Source organism: Oncorhynchus keta, chromosome 28 (genome assembly GCF_023373465.1).
Source record: "Oncorhynchus keta strain PuntledgeMale-10-30-2019 chromosome 28, Oket_V2, whole genome shotgun sequence".
In the NCBI taxonomy this organism is placed as follows: domain Eukaryota; kingdom Metazoa; phylum Chordata; class Actinopteri; order Salmoniformes; family Salmonidae; genus Oncorhynchus; species Oncorhynchus keta.
In genome coordinates, this window is record NC_068448.1 from 18,144,444 (window position 1) to 18,161,573 (window position 17,130).

At 42.3% G+C, this 17,130-nt stretch overlaps 2 protein-coding genes across 3 annotated transcripts; one reads left to right on the forward strand and one right to left on the reverse strand.

Moving 5' to 3' along the window:
- Positions 1–137: 137 nt before the first annotated feature.
- Positions 138–9,167, reverse strand: ints11 (integrator complex subunit 11). 2 transcript variants are annotated; one of them, XM_035740144.2, is made up of 17 exons: positions 8,814–9,167; positions 8,473–8,570; positions 8,269–8,342; positions 7,860–8,088; positions 7,474–7,572; positions 7,342–7,376; positions 7,111–7,249; positions 6,956–7,020; positions 6,636–6,825; positions 5,703–5,786; positions 5,520–5,609; positions 5,209–5,371; positions 1,769–1,879; positions 1,615–1,676; positions 1,220–1,362; positions 893–1,022; positions 138–452 (listed from the first exon to the last, which is right to left on the reverse strand). In XM_035740144.2, exons 1-17 carry the CDS (start codon positions 8,839–8,841, stop codon positions 381–383), a joined length of 1,812 nt encoding a protein of 603 aa, XP_035596037.1. In that variant the 5' UTR covers positions 8,842–9,167; the 3' UTR covers positions 138–380. The 2 variants fall into 2 exon arrangements, with proteins under 2 accessions (XP_035596037.1, XP_035596038.1); XM_035740145.2 differs by having other exon boundaries at positions 8,269–8,337; positions 8,814–9,166.
- A 61-nt stretch (positions 9,168–9,228) lies between these two features.
- Positions 9,229–14,053, forward strand: LOC118360757 (ceramide-1-phosphate transfer protein-like). Its single transcript, XM_035740146.2, has 2 exons — positions 9,229–9,543; positions 13,017–14,053. The coding sequence occupies exons 1-2, from the start codon at positions 9,416–9,418 to the stop codon at positions 13,537–13,539; spliced, it is 651 nt and encodes a 216-aa protein (XP_035596039.1). The 5' UTR covers positions 9,229–9,415; the 3' UTR covers positions 13,540–14,053.
- The last annotated feature ends 3,077 nt before the right edge of the window (positions 14,054–17,130 follow it).

The window sequence follows — 17,130 nt, forward strand, 5'->3', positions numbered from 1 at the left end:
AAATGATTTGATATCGAGATAAAAACTGCTGCACTGGACCTTTAAGAGCTCACAAAATGACAATGCAATTACTTGATTGTTGCGTATTAACAATTAGTGACTTGGATTATATCAATATAAATAAAGTTCAGTAACACTTTATTCTTATAAAAAGATTTATTCAAATCAGCTTTGTACAACATTGAAACTAACCTTTACAGTAAGCTACACATTGGGATCATTTACATTTTAGTCATTTAGCAGACACTCTTATCCAGAGCGATTTACAGGAGCAATTAGGGCACAGAAAAATGTTTCACCTACTCGGCTCAAAGATTCAAACCAGCGACCTTTCGATTACTGGCCCAACACTCTGCCCCCTGCCACCGATCTGAACTACGTCACATTGAAGACAGCCCTGATGGAAGTCCTTTCTTCAGCAGAGTAGACAGAAAGCTCCCCAGATCTTCATCCTACAAATAACACATAATTTGTGTTGAAATAAACATAGGATAAAAGGATTTGGATTGGTTTTGGTTAACTAGAAGTGCGTCACAAGACATAGTGACAGTGACTTGTGCCATACAGTATAAAAACCCACCCACAGGCCCTCCAAGGTTGTGGCCTACACCTTAGTGTGTACAGTGTTACATACTGTCGTTCAGATTGGACCGTAAGCTCACTCCACAGTTTGAAATGCCCCCCCCCTCATCACTGAATTGTTAGCTTTTCAGTGGCGTAAATGGCTAGTATGTTGTCGAATGTGTAGACACGTGCGTTTGTGAGGCAGAGGACCCTATTTCGATCCGTTGTACGGACAGTGTACCCAGATAGGGAGGAAACTATACTGCTAAGCAGACACTGTGGTCCGTCACAATAGCTCACATTCATTTTCAACAGCCGCCCTCCTTACCTGGTAGCTCCAGGAGAGCAGCAGCACCTTGGTGTTGGGCTCTTCAGCTGAGGAGGACACCTTGATCACAATGGACTCCACCATGACGGTCCCATCTGGGAGGTGCTGGATGGTATAACCTTTCAACACACTAGAACAGAGACAGAGAAGAAATAGTAATTCATATTATTATATGAAGGTGTGTTAGTGGATCAGACCTGAGTACTGTGAATACAAATTATACATTTTTTGGGAAGATCAAACAAACTATGTGCTTTTTACAGCCAAGCTTTAACCAAATAAGAACTTGAAAACACAATAAAAATGGTAAACTCTGTCTTACGGTACCTCTTGAGGTGTGTGTAGATTCTGCTGAGAGTGTCGGGGTCACTGTGTGGGTCCTGGAGCTGTACTCGGCAGGTGAAGCGGAGCTGGTGCTCGTTGAGGCCCAACTCCTTGAGAGCCTGTTCTGGAGAGACCAGACGAAGACTCTACACCCAGGGGAAACACAGGAGGGGAAAGGGTAGAACACGGGGGAGAGAGAGAGGGAGAAAGAGAGAGCGGAACACGGGGCAACAAGAGGTCACTCACAAGGCAAGGCCAAAGGCAGAGAAAAAACAACTTGAATTACTAGCATATCTGAATTAGCTAGGCAAGGCCATAGTTAAGTTTTCTATCATAAATATATAAATCAGAGTATCACTACGTTGTATGAATGGCAGTTGGTGGAATTCAGAACTTACATTATCCTTCATGATCAGGGTCCCGTGCATGGTACGAGGCTTTTTCGGGTCAGGTAAGGGGCCTGTGGCGCATAGCAGTCAAACAGTGAATAACAGACACATCAACCGGGAGAGTGAGCTAGATCAAGATTGACTAAGATGTACTGAACAATACCTCCAAGGGCCATCTCCCTCTTGAGCAGGTTGAGTGAGATGTCTACTGGGACACTGGGGTTGGTGATCACAGTGGTCGTCTCACCGTTGGCTGGCATGAAGCAGTTGATGGCTGTCATTCACAAAGAAAGACGAATGAGGCATAATACCAGAGCTGTGTTCAGTAGGGAGATAATTTTTTTCAAATGGAGTTAAAGAGGGAGGTTGAACATGCACTTACTTGTCCAATAAGAATACAGATTTTCATTTTCTGTTGCATAACACTTTGCTACACTGTGTCCTACTGAACACTAGCCAGTGCTCCTAACAAGATCCTCAAACCTATTTGGCACATAATGCAATTCTACACTGAACAAAAATATTAACGCAACATGTAAAGTGTCTGTCCCATGTTTCATGAGCTGAAATAAAGGACATGTTGTTCCAATTTTGTGCACAAATTAGTTTTACATCCCTGTTAGCGAACATTTCTCCTTTGCCAAGATAATTCATCCACCTGACAGGTGTGGCATATCAAGAAGCTGATTAACAGCATGATTATTACACAGGTGCACCTTGTGCTGGGAACAATAAAAGGCCACTCTAAAATGTGAATTTGTGTCACATAAGACAATGCCACAGATGTTTCAAGTTTTGAGGGAGTGTGCAATTGGAGTGTTGACTGCAGTAATGTCTACCAGAGCTGTTGCCAGAGAATTGTATGTTAATTTCTCTACCATAAAGGGGGGAATGGAGCTGAGGAATATTTCTCTGTAATAAAGCTCTTTTGTGGGGAATAACTCATTCTGATTGGCTGGGCCTGGCTCCCAAGTGGGTGGGCCTATGTCCTCCCAGGCCCACCCACAGCTGCGCCCATTGCCCAGTCATGTGAAATAACAACACAATGTCATGGGGCGGCAGGTAGCTTAGTAGTTAGAGCATTGTGCCAGTAACCGAAAGGTTTCTAGATCGAATCCCCAGGCTGACAAGATAAAAATCTGTCGTTCTACCCCTGAACAAGGCAGTTCCTAGGCTGCCATTGTAAATAAGAATTTGTTATAACTGACTTGCCTAGTTTAAAAAAGGTTTTAAATTATAATAATAAATAATATCATTTACATTTAAGTCATTTAGCAGACGCTCTTATCCAGAGCGATATCCCCAGGGTTACGCACCAATGAAGCCAAACGTAGCTGCTGCTCATTCCGTTTGCTCGAAAATGGATTTTAAAAAAGTGCTACCAGCAGTACTACAGTACTAGACCTGCACCTGTCGACGACACAAGTTGTGCTCGTGGAAGCAGAACATCCAATGCTAGCATCAGTAATTCTACATTTGCTGTTAGCCCAGCTAGCATGGACACTGACAGTGAATCTGATGCAGCCAAAGAGCTACTGCCCCCTTACCCAGGAAAGCAACGAACAATAGACAGGGACGTTTGACCATCGAAGAGGCGCAAATATGATGAGAACTACATTGATTTGGGGTACACTTATATTGGGAGTCGTGCCTTTTCTCAGCCACATGGTGTTATATGTGGAAATGTATTATCTCACAACTCAATAAAAAAATTTTTTTTAAATCACTCTTGTGCAGACATTTAGAAACAAAACATGCCAATTTGAAAAACAAGCCACAAGAGTTTTTGGAGCGAGAATTAAGACATGTATAAAAGCAACAGATATCATGAATAAGAAGGGATTAGAAGCGTCTTATATGGTGAGCTACCGAGTGGCTTGGACAGGCAAGCCCCATACTATTGTTTCACAATGCATCAGTTACATGGCAGGAGATGTTTTGAAACAATTACTGCTTTGCATACAAGCCAGTGAATTCTATGCATTACAGCAGACTTGGCAGGCCTGGCACAGCTCCTGGTATATGTCTGTTATGTTTATGGGGGGTCAATTAAGGAAGACATCCTCTTCTGCAAACCAGGAGAGAATATTTTTAAAGTACTGGACAGCTTTGTGACATCAAATGGACTTTGGTGGTCAAGAAGTGTTGATATCTGTACTGATGGCGCAAAAGCCATGACAGAGGGACATAGTGGAGTGGTAACGCACGTGCAAGCAGTTGCTCCCGATACCACTTGGGGACACTGCAGCACCCACCGAGAGGCTTTTGTTGCCAAGGGAATGCCTAACAGCTTGAAAGACGTTTTGGACACTACAGTGAAAATGTTTAACTTTGTTAAAGCAAGGCCCCTGTACTCTCGTGTATTTTCTGCACTATGCAATGATATGGGAAGCGGCCATGTAGCACTTTAACAACATACATTTTACAACGTGCGCTGGTTATCAAGGGGCAAAGTATTGACACGTTTTTTTAAATTGACAGACAAGCTTCAAGTTCTTTTTACGGACCATCATTTTCCACTCGTCTGACAGTTTGCATGATGATGAGTTTCTCACACGACTGGCCCATCTGGGTGATGTTTTTTCCTCGCCTGAACAATCTAAATCTAACAATCTAATCTCCGCAACTATATTCAATGTGCGGGACAAAATTGAGGCTATTATTAAGAAGTTAGAGCTCTTCTCTGTCTGCATTAACAAGGACAAAACACAGGTCTTTCCATTATTGTATGATTTTGTGTGCAAATGAACTCAAGCTTACGGACAATGTCAAATGTGATATAGTGAAGCACCTGAGTGAGTTGGTGCGCAATTAGGCAGGTACCTTCCAGAAATGGATGACACAAACAACTGGATTCGTTATCCCTTTCATGCCCTGCCTCCAGTCCACTTACCGATATCTGAACAAGAGAGACTCATCGAAACAAGCGGTTCTGTGAAAATGTTTTTTAATCAGAAGCCACTGCCAGATTTCAGGATCGGGCTGTGTTCAGAGTATCCTGCCTTGGAAAATCGCGCTGTTAAGACACAGATGCCCTTTGAAACCACGGAACTATGTGAGAGTTGATTCTCAACCCTCACTTGCATAAACTAAATACAGGCACAGACTGTGTGTAGAAAATTATTTAAGATACTCTCTCCAATAAAATATTGCAGCAATGTTGCAGAGTTATGTGCATCCTTTCAAGCACACCCTTCTCATTAACCTGTGGTTATTCACAATTTTCAATGAACAAATAAGGTTTTAAATCTAAGATGGTTAAATAAAGAGCAAAATTATTGATTATTATGATATTATTATTTGTACTATAGTTCTTTGTCACTTCCCACGAGCTGGGTTGTGACAAAAACACAAATTCTTATGTTTAATAAATGTATCGTATAGTGTGTGTGTGTGGCAGGCTTACAATGATGGCAAAAAACATTTGAGAGTACGCTGACCCTGGTGCTAGAAGGGGTACGCAGCTGGAGGTTGAATGTTTGAAGGGGTACAGGACTATAAAAAGTTAGGGAACCACTGGTACAGTACATATATATCCTTCTCTCTGAAGCCCTAACATTCTTGAAGTAAATATTGTTACAAGGACATCCAGGTGTCACTCACTGAACTCCTGCTCGATCTTGTCCTTGAGGAACTCCATCTTCTTGGCCTCTCCGTGCACCAGCAGCATGTTGCGAGGCTCTGCCATGCGGATGAGCTGCATGATGCCCTTAGCGTCTGCATGGGCGCTGAACGACATGTACTCCACCTGCAGCTTCACCTCCAACTGCAGGGGTCACAGATGGCAAAGGTCAAGGGTCAGCAGACAAACGACAACAGCCCGGCTCACATCTCTCAATTTCACTTTGTCCATTTGATATCTATTAATGCAGTAAAATCATGATTAAAAACAATCAAATACTATCTTGCATTACCGTTTGTCTATTCTCCATCTCCAGTTTTTTTTGACCATTCAGGATCTTGTGTCCGATGGTGCCTTGCACACAATACCCAGGCATGATGATCTGAGTAACAGAACATTTAAAGTAGAATTGATTTTCGCCCAATTTCACAAAAAAACACTGCTCCGTAAATTCCATATCTCAAATGGGACTTACCATATTCTTCTCATTGCCAGCCCACTTCTTGAATATCTGTAGAGACTGACCAGCATGCAGCATTCCTGGGGTGGCAAAGACCACCTGAGAGAACACACATATTTCAGTAGTGTTATTTCAACAATGCCAATCATAAAAACTATAAAATAAATAAAGTTGCACACTCTACACTGAGTGTAGAAAACATTAGTAACACCTTCCTAATATTGAGTTGCACCCCCTTTTGCCTTTCGTAGGGACATGAACTCTGTCGAAAGTGTTCCACAGAGATGACGGCCCATGTTGACTCCTATGCTTCCCACAGTTGTGTCAAGTTGGCTGGATGTCCTCTGGGTGGTGGACCATTCTTGACACACGGGAAACTGTTGAACGTGAAAACCCCAGCGGCGTTGCAGTTCTTGACACACTCAAACTAGTGCGCCTGACACCTACTACCATACCCCGTTCAAAGGCACTTAAATCTTTTGTGTTGCCCATTCACCCTCTGAATGGCACACACACAATCCATGTCTCATTTTTTTCTTTAACCTGTCTTCTACACTACTTGAAGTGGATTTAAAATGTGACATCAATAACAGATCATAGCTTTCACCTGGATACACCTGTTTAAAAAAAAAAAAAAAAAAAAAGAAGTTTTACCCATGACATTTTTGGGAGAATATAGTATGCTCTGGATTTTTATATAGTTTACTCTCCATTAGTCAGCATCCTCACAAACATTTTTGGGTGCGCGTCAGATGTTTTACTTTTTAGACAACGGGTCTCCAGTGACTATGTAGAATATTCACTGGGGTAAGAAGAATAGCTTCTATAATGGACAAATCATTGGACTTGTATTTATCTAAAGCATATCAATGCCTAAACATTAAACGGTTCCAACTGTAAACAAGGTTTTAGTAGTAGCATGCAAATATGATGATGATGTTTCTCCACCATTGGTCCAGGGTTGTCTGCGTAGGAGCGATCAAAGGCCTTAATGTGTTTGAACTCAAACATGTTTCTCTGTACAAAGGTTTTTCTGATCTTCTGATTGGTCCAGGTGATGAAGAGTTTGTAGTAGTGATTGGCTTTCTCTGTGAGCCCCGTGGAGAAGTAGATGGGCGCTTTCATGTTCATCCGCTCCCTGTGGAAGGAGAGGCTTTTACATCATTCCCCGATTGCTTATCCAGTCATCAAGACACAAAATGAACATCATCTTAAAAAAAGAACACTAGCTAAACTAATGCTAATCAAATTTGGAAAAGAAACCTTACCAGAATGTTTCCAATAGAATGCACAATTCCTGAGCTCTACCCAAGGCAAAGACCGGAATCAGAACCTGAGAGCACAACATTTAATCCTTTAGGACACAAGTACTGGAGAGACAGAATGTATATGGACAGAAAAAAACCTGTGTGGTGGCCCTCACCTTCCCCCCTCTCTCCACTGTCTCGTGTACTTTCTTCAGAAAGTCCCTCTCCCTGCACCTCTTGGAGTCACGGATGGTGGTGGCGTAGGTGGACTCTGAGATGAGGATGTCTGGCCGACACTTATCGATCCACGCAGCCCTATGACAACAAAATACAAATGGTTTATTATAGAACACATAGGCATGGATCTAAATCATGTTGCACGAAACACACAATAAATCACCACTTACCCTAAATGTCTGTCTGGCGTCATGTTATAGTCACCCTGCAAAAGCAAGTAAGGATAAGTTACTTCAAAGAAATCACATGATTCATGCATTGATCAATAATAAGCCCAGTTCTATTAATAGGCTAATACTCACAGTGTAGACCACAGACTCAGATCCTACTTTGATCTGCACCATAGCAGCTCCTAGGACGTGGCCTGCATAGTAAGCCTTGATCTCCAGCTCATCATCCACCTAAGAAACCATGACAGAATGAACGCAATACATCATTCCATACCCTAATACTACCTCCAAATGTGGTTTCTTGGCCATCATTGAGAAAGTAATGCATTATACCCTTGGAGTAGCCTGGTTCCAGGTCTGTTTTTTCTGTCTTGCCAACAGCTATGATCATTGTCATACCAAACAATGACCATGGGAGTTGGCAAGACCACACAAATAGATATGGAACCAGGCTACACTTGGAGTACTTCTCAGACCTGACTTTATCAATTAAAAAGGTACATATCAGGACTGTATACCTGGACAGTCTGGTGGAGGTTCAAAGGGACTACTTTCTTCATGCAGTCCTTGATCATCTGGGATGTGAAGAAGTTGGTTTCGCCCTTCTTGTCCACAGTGATCTTCCTGAAGTCCTCCAGCAGGATAGGGCAGATGGCCTTGGTGGGGTGGGTCATGTAGATGGGGCCATCGTAGCCCACCATCTCACTCATGTACGGCAGAGCACCACAGTGGTCCAAGTGGAAATGACTAGGAGAGTTAGTGTGAGTAATCAGTTAAAATATAAAAGATAAAATCAATCAAAAGATAGAATGCCCTTGAGCGGGAGAAAGCTCTTTCTCTTTGTGTTGAGCCTGATAAGGTTGTTTCTCTTGCTGAAGAGAAGAGTAGTACCTAGATATATCTAAGTGCCATATAAAGACCACAAACCTGATAATTACACAGTCCAAGAATTCTGTCAGGCGTCCTTGTTGTGTTATGTAAGAGAAATCTGGGAATCTTCTCTGAAAAGAACAATGGCACAATAACAGAACACCAAAGGAACCTAAAGTGTATTTGACTGTCAAATTGAGAACAGTGGATCTACTGACATATAATTGCATACTTGTTATAGCACCCTGTGGATCTACTTACGTCATCATTGAAGCCCATGTGCATCCCACAGTCAAGCATAATGTTTTTGCCCCCAATAGAGACAAGGATGCAGCTACGGCCAACATCTTGTCCAGCACCTGAGAGGAAACAAGAGGATGAGATACACAAATTAACATCTCATCCATGTTAATTTCACAACATGTCGTTTAGCTGACCTTCAAGATTGGAAGTTCTTCATGTTACGTTATAATCAAAGAGAGTAACGTTACCACCATTTATCTGCTCTAAGATATTGTAACGACCCTATGCATGCGCAAGTCATTATTTCATGTTTGGGAGAAATGTCTGCCCGTGCATGCAGATAAAAATGTGATACTTACCCAGTGGTGTCACTTTTATCTCAGGCATCCTGGCTGGGTATTCAAACTAAATGTGGTCGATAAAGTAGCTACCTAGAACTCTAAAGTTAGCTAACTTTACTAGCGTTAGCTAGTTCAAGTAGCTAACAGCTAGCTGGTTAGTTAACTAGAAATTAAAACGTAGACGTGCCAACTAGGTAACACTAGCGGCTAAATTGTGGTGGATAAAGCCTCCTCTGTAAAGAAAAGAAAAAAATATTTAGCTCGCTGGATAAATGGCTGCTAGAAGCTGTTTTGTTTTTGAACGATGGGGTAGCAGCGTGTGTTTTTGCTAGTGCTACTAGTGACGGTTCTTCTACTGTTTTACAACGCACTTCACGCGCCATTATCGACTCTCTTTGGAACTGCAGTTCTCACGCGCTTCGGACCGGCGCAGACCTGCGCACTGTGGTTTGGTTATCTTGACAAACAGGGTCTGCAAGGGGTTATCAGAATGCATAATTTTGGTAGAAATGTGTTATTATGATCGGTTATCAAAGATCAGAGGTTAAATAGAACCCAGTCAAGCTTCTAAAATCGCTACTTTAATTATTGTTCATTTTTAGACGTACTTCCGGGTAGCCATGGCTGTAGCATTGGAGGATCTGAAATTCACTTTACAAGAGGTTCTTGACACTTTTAAGTCATGCCTCTCTGAACACAAAGAAGTATTCCTTGAGCATTACGTAGCAGGGTGGCGTGGTCTCGTAAGGTAAGTCTTTTAAATGCTACAGTAAGCCTAGATACTCAGGTAATTACTGGTAGCTGGTAAACTACCTACCCTCCAGAACATCTAACGTTACAGCACCCGGTGTCACAGCAAGGCCTAGAAGACCCCTAAGGAGGACCTTGGGCACCCGAGCCATGGTCTGTTCACTCCGCTATCATTTATAAAGCGGAGACAGTACAGGTGCATCAAAGCTGGGACCAAAAGACTGATAAACAGCTTCTACCTCCAGGCCATCCGACTGTTAAACAGTCACCACAAGCCAGTCTGTGCCCAGTAACCTGCCATGCACCTTAGACACTCACTAACCATCTACTACCCTGTACTTTACCCTGGAACTTAGACTGCTGCCCTATGTACCTAGAGCCATTGAACACTGCTCACTTTAATCATGTTTACCTACTGTTCTACCCACTTTATATGTATATACTGTATTCTATTCACGACTCATCCTATATAACTACTTCGATCCACACCTTTTTATTCACATACTGGTTTTTCACATACATTTACACTACCGTTCAAAAGTTTGGGGTCACTTAGAAATGTAATTGTTTATGAAAGAAAAGCCAAAAAAATAGTCCAATAAAATAACATCAAATTGATCAGAAATACAGTGTAGACACTGTTAATGTTGTAAATCACTATTGTAGCTGGAAACGGCCGATTTAAAAATGAAAAATACATTTAAAAAAGGAATAATATCTACATAGGCATACAGAGGCCCATTATCAGCAACCATCACTCCTGTGTTCCAATGGCACTTTGTGCTAGCAAATCCAAGTTTATAATTTTAAAAGGCTAATTGATCATTAGAAAACTATTTTTCAATTATGTTAGCACAGCTGAAAACTGTGGTTCTGATTAAAGAAGCAATAAAACTGGCCTTTAGACTAGTTGAGTATCTGGAGCATCAGCATTTGGGTTTGATTACAGACTCAAAATAGCTAGAAACAAAGAACTTTCTTCTGAAACTTGTCAGTCTATTCTTGTTCAAAACATTTTCCCATGGGGTTTTGTATTGTGTATTTAAGTACTGTATTCTCGACATAGCTCATTCTAATATTTCTACTACTATTGCATTTTAGTTACACTGTTTATACACACCACATATTTATTTATATACATGATTCTTGACACGACAGTTATATGTCTACTGCTGTACATATGATTCTTAGTATATCTTGTGTAAATTAATCCGGGGTATAAACTGTACAGTGAAGGGGGGGGAAGTATTTGATCCCCTGCTGATTTTGTACATTTGCCCACTGACAAAGAAATTATCAGTCTATAATTTTAATCGTATGGTTATTTGAACAGTGAGAGACAGAATAACAACAACAAAAATCCAGAAAAATGCATGTCAAAAATGTTATAAATTGATTTGCCTTTTAATGAGGGAAATAACTATTTGACCCCCTCTCAATCAGAAAGATTTCTGGCTCCCAGAATTCTTTTATACAGGTAACGAGCTGAGATTAGGCGCACACTCTTAAAGGGAGTGCTCCTAATCTCAGTTTGTTACCTGTATAAAAGACACCTGTCCACAGAAGCAATCAATCAATCAGATTCCAAACTCTCCACCATGGCCAAGACCAAAGAACTCTCCAAGGATGTCAGGGACAAGATTGTAGACCTACACAAGGCTGGAATGGGCTACAAGACCATCGCCAAGCAGCTTGGTGAGAAGGTGACAACAGTTGGTGCGATTATTTGCAAATGGAAGAAACACAAAAGAACTGTCCATCTCCCTCGGCCTGGGGCTCCATGCAAGATCTCACCTCGTGGAGTTGCAACGATCATGAGAACGGTGAGGAATCAGCCCAGAACTACACGGTAGGATCTTGTCAATGATCTCAATGCAGCTGGGACCATAGTCACCAAGAAAACAATTGGTAACACACTATGCCGTGAAGGACTGAAATCCTGCAGCGCCCACAAGGTCCCCCTGCTCAAGAAAGCACATATACATGCCCGTCTGAAGTTTGCCAATGAACATCTGAATGATTCAGAGGACAACTGGGTGAAAGTGTTGTGGTCAGATGAGACCGAAATGGAGCTCTTTGGCATCAACTCAACTCGCCGTGTTTGGAGGAGGAGGAATGCTGCCTATGACCCCAAGAACACCATCCCCACCGTCAAACATGGTGGTGGAAACATTATGCTTCCGGGGTGTTTTTCTGCTAAGGGGGCAGGACAACTTCACCGCATCAAAGGGACGATGGACGGGGCCATGTACCGTCAAATCTTGGGTGGGAATCTCCTTCCCTCAGCCAGGGCATTGAAATGGGTTGTGGATGGGTATTCCATTATGACAATGACCCAAAACACACTGCCAAGGCAACAAAGGAGTGGCTCAAGAAGAAGCACATTAAGGTCCTGGAGTGGCCTAGCCAGTCTCCAGACCTTAATCCCATAGGAAATCTGTGGAGGGAGCTGAAGTTTCGTGTTGCCAAACATCAGCCTCGAAACCTTAATGACTTGGGGAAGATCTGCAAAGAGGAGTGGGACAAAATCCCTCCTGAGATGTGTGCAAACCTGGTGGCCAACTACAAGAAACGTCTAACCTCTGTGATTGCCAACAAGGGTTTTGCCACCAAGTACTAAGTCATGTTTTGCAGAGGGGTCCAATACTTATTTCCCTCATTAAAATGCAAATAAATGTATAACATTTTTGACATGTGTTTTTCTGGATTTTTTTGTTGTTATTCTGTCTCTCACTGTTCAAATAAACTTACCATTAAAATTATAGACTGATAATTTCTTTGTCAGTGGGCAAACATACAAAATCAGCAGGGGATCAAATACTTTTTTCCCTCATTGTACGTATAGATTGCATTTGGATTACTGTTGCAGTGCTATTTGGGTTGTTAATTTGATTCATTCTTACATTTCTTGATTTCAATTTTTTGTATGAAAAAAAACTTTGTTTACATTTTACTGCTTCGCTAGGAGCTAGTAAGATAAGCATTTTGCTGCACCTGCTTTAACATCTGCTAAACTGTGTACGTGACCAATAAACTTTGATTTCCAGTTTAATTTATACAGTTTTTCACAATGTATATTCATATATGTCTACTGTATTCTCACATAGCTAATTTTAATATACTGTATCTACAACTGTACATTGCATTTTTGTTACACTGTTTATACACACAATACACTTTAATTTGATTTAGCCTTGGCATTGGGCTAATGTAAACAAATCCTTGAGTCTGGCATAGTTGGCAAGCCGTACTAATCAGTTTATGCACATAATCTAGTTAGGTATCCTTAAAAAAAGTCATCATTTATCTCAGTTGTAAATGATTCTGGTTGTTTCAAAATAAAGTTATTTAGAATAATGACATATTTGAAGACTTGGGTTGGGTAGGCTTATATATGAATGCATCATGGTAGTCCAATAAAATGGCTTTTATGTGTATGATTAAAATGTGTTGATTGTCCTTTATTTCCAGATTCATGAACTGCCTTGGGAGTGTGTTTTCCTTCATCTCCAAGGATGCTGTCAACAAGATCCAAATCCTGGTCAACCATCTGAATGGTGAGAATGGGGCCCACTACGTCACCATCCAGTCTATGGTCAAGTATGAACTGGACAGCCAACTGGTGGACCTGACCAAGAGAGGCAGTTTCCCAGAGTCCGGCTGCCGCACCCTCCTGAGGCTGCACCGTGCCCTACGCTGGCTGGAGCTATTCCTGGAGAGGCTACAAACCAGCACTGAGGACAGCAATACCTCGGTCATGTGCTCTGAGGCCTATAATGAGTCCCTCGCCCAGCACCATGCATGGATCATCCGCAAGGCTGCCGGCACAGCGTTCTGGGCTCTCCCAGGTCGTGCTACGTTCTTTGATGTGATGAATGTAGGTAGCCCAGAGCAGGTGATGGCTGTGCTAGGGGACACCCTGCCTCTCATCTCTGAGGTATACCAAGTGACAGAGGACCTCTATGCCCAGAACAACATACTGGAGTTGCCCTAGTAGGCAGAAAGTATTGTAGTAGTAGCCTGGTGGTCCTTGATCTGTTTGTGTCTTACCAATTCCAATGGAATTGTTCATAGGAGTTGGTAAGACTGCATGAACCGATCTGTGACCACCAAGCTACTGTAGCTCTTGTGGTCCAACCAGCACATCAATGCTGGCAAGCCATGCTGCTCTGGATCTTTTCTTGGTGACCATTTATGGTGTATAAGGAGGGGATTATTATTGTATATAATATGTACATTATACATTATGATATAAGGCAACATTACCCATAGGTTTCTTTCTAAATGTAATTCTATGGCTTCCAGTGCTGTTTTGTTCAACACATGTTTCTGGCATTACATTTTCTCCTTAATGTACTTTAAGTATGCATCATAGTTTAACTCTCAAAGTAGGTTTTGTATCATTACAAATGCACTAGCAGATTTAAATGTTGTGTGCCTGTCTTGTTACATCTCAAGATAGACATTTTATTGTTTGAAATATAAACCAGTTATTTTACAGTTTTAAATGTTTTCTGTTGACTATGAATTAAGTTAAACATTATACACTGTGACATGATAGGCCTAAGCTATGTTGTTTTTGTTCTATTTCTGCAATGATTTATGCATCTCTATCATTTTGTTGTGATGTTATATAACCTAAGATTGAAGAAGGATATTAGTGTTAAATCTGGTGTAATGTTTCAATTACAGTTCTTGCACAGTGCAAAACATCTCTATCTGGACTGGAGGCAGTTGTGATAGAAATGGAATGGATGCTACTGATTCTGCACGCTCCTTTGCTTGCACCAGGGGGCACCTGTTGATGTGCGAGCGTGCGAGGCGAGCAGCGTTGTCAAGGTAACGATAGCTGTGTTGATAATTTGAGTGACGCTGCCTGCTGAAAAAGCCTCAAAACTTTCCGCTGGAGTGTTGACAAACAAAAGCGAGACTTATCTATCTGCTAAAATGCAAGGTATGCTGCAGATATGTTTGCTATTATTCTTATCTTGCACGGTTATTCTAGAGGCAAGTATGTCCTCTCTTTGTTACCTACTTGGATCTGACAGCTTAGCTAGCTAACACTAGCTAATTTGCTAGCTACTGTAACTGGTCAACAAGGAAATCAAGTGCAGCAACGTTACATGTTGTCTTACTGGCATGTCAATACGATTAGCTAGCTCAGTTGGCCAGTGCTCTCAAAAGGGGTGGCCAGTCTCCTCCTGAGCAGCTACCGGGTATGAAGGCTTTTGCTCCAACCCCGATGAGCAGACATATAGTTAGTTAGCTAGCCATGATTTATTTCACCACTGATGGTACAAAAGTCTGCACACCCAGTGGCTTTCTGCAAGAATGCCATCACAGTGACTATGATGAGAAAGAATGTAGAGGAAATGTAGAGGGATAGGTTGTTATTCTGGCACCACACGGTCAGGTCTCTGACCTCCCTATAGGCTGTGTCATCGTTGTCGTCTGCAAACTTAATGAGGGTGTTGGGAGTCGTGCCTGGCCATGCAGTCGGGGGGAACAGGGAGTACAGGAGGGGACTGAGCACGCACCCCTGTGGAGCTCCAGTGTTGAGGATTAGCATGGAAGATGTGTTACTACTTACCCTCACCACCTGGGGGCGGCCTGTTAGGAAGTCCAGGATTCAGTTGCGGAGGGAGGTGTTTAGAACCAAGATCCTTAGCTTAGTGGTGAGCTTTGAGGGTACTATGGTGTTGAACGCCGAGCTGTAGTCAATGAATAGCATTCTCACATAAGTGTTCCTTTTGTCCAGTCGGGAAAGGGCAGTGTAGAGTGCAATAGAGATTGCATCATCTGTGGATCTGTTTGGGTGGTATGCAAATTGGGGTGGGTCTAGGGTTTCTGGGATAATGGTGTTGATGTGAGCCATTACCAACCTTTCAAAGCACTTCATGGCTACGGACGTGAGTGCTACGGGTCTGTAGTCATTTAGGCAGGTTGCCTTTGTGTTCTTGGGCACAGGCACTATTGTGGTCTGCCTGAAACATGTTGGTATTACAGACTCAATCAGGGACATGTTAAAAAGTCACCTGCCAGTTGACACCTGCCAGTTGATCAGCACATGCCCGGAGCACACGTCCTGGTAATCCGTCTTGCCCCGCAGCCTTATGTATGTTGACCTGTTTAAAGGTCTTACTCATGTCGGCTACAGAGAGCGTGATCACACAGTTGTACAGAACAGCTGTTTCTCTCATGCATGCCTCAGTGTTGCTTGCCTCGAAGCGAGCATAGAAGTGATTTAGCTCGTCTGGTAGGCTTGTGTCACTGGGCAGCTCGCAGCTGTGCTTCCCTTTGTAGTCTGTAATAGTTTGCAGGCCTTGCCACATAAGACGAGCGTCAGAGCCTGTGTAGTATGATTCAATCTTAGGCCTGTATTGACGCTTTGCCTGTTTGATGGTTCGTCGCAGGGCATAGCAGGATTTCTTGCAATCTTCCAGGTTAGTGTCCCGCACCTTGAAAGCATCAGCTCTACCCTTTAGCTCAGTGTGAATGTTGCCTGTAATCCATGGCTTCTGGTTGGGGTATGTACGTACAGTCACTGTCGGGACGACGTCCTCGATGCACTTATTGATAAAACCAGTGACTGATGTGGTGTACTCCTCAATGCAATCGGAAGAATCCCGGAACATGTTCCAGTCTGTTATAGCAAAACAGTCCTGTAGTTTAGCATCTGCTTTATCTGACCACTTTTTTATAGGCCGAGTCACTGGTGCTTCCTGCTTAATTTTTGCTTGTAAGCAGGAATCGGGAGAATAGAGTTGTGGTCGGATTTACTAAATGGAGGGCGAGGGAGAGCTTTGTACGTGTCTCTGTGTGGAGTACAGGTGATCTAGAATTTTTTTCCCTCTGGTTGCACATTTAATATGTTGATAGAAATTTGGTAGAACTGATTTATGTACCTGGATGGTTACATCGAGACCGGTGTAGATTGACTCCTTCGCAGAACATTCAAGGACCTGAACATGGCATCTTGAAAAGATCAGTACTGTGCATCTTTCAGGAGGATATGAACTCAGCCTAAGCTCAGATGAAAGACAGAATAACAAACAACAGTGTTTTTATCCGAAAAATATACACTGAGTATACCAAAAATGTAGGACCCTCCCAGAACAGCCTTAATTCGTCTACAAGGTGTTTGAAAGTGTTCCACAGGGATACTGTCATATGTTGACTCCAATGCTTCCCATAGATTTGAAGTTGGCTGGATGACCTTTCGGTAGTGGGACATTCTTGATACACAGGAAACTGAGTGTGAAAAACCCAGCAGCATTGCACTTCTTGACACAAACCGGTGCGTCTGGCACCTACTTCAATACCCCGTTCAAAGGCACTTATATTTTTTGTCTTGCACATGCACGCTCTGAATGGCACACATACTGTACATAATTCATGTCTCAAGGCTGACAAATCATTCTTTATCCTCTCCTTCCTTTCATTTAAATTGATTGAAGTTGATTTATCAAGTGACATCAATAAGGGATCACAGCTTTCACCTGGTCCGTCATGGAAAGAGCAGGTGTTTTGAATACTATATATATATATATATATGTGTGTGTATATACAGATAGATAGTACCAGT

Bases quoted from the DNA above. Each gene is read 5' to 3' on its own strand.
- ints11 (XM_035740144.2), bottom strand. From the start codon at position 8,841: ATGCCTGAGATAAAAGTGACACCACTGG. The intron at 7,377-7,473 runs GTGAGTATTAGC...TTGCTTTTGCAG, and splicing joins CTGAGTCTGTGGTCTACACT to GGTGACTATAACATGACGCC. The intron at 7,250-7,341 runs GTAAGTGGTGAT...TTGTTGTCATAG, and splicing joins ACGCCAGACAGACATTTAGG to GGCTGCGTGGATCGATAAGT.
- LOC118360757 (XM_035740146.2), top strand. From the start codon at position 9,416: ATGGCTGTAGCATTGGAGGATCTGAAATTCACTTTACAAGAGGTTCTT. The intron at 9,544-13,016 runs GTAAGTCTTTTA...CTTTATTTCCAG, and splicing joins GGGTGGCGTGGTCTCGTAAG to ATTCATGAACTGCCTTGGGA.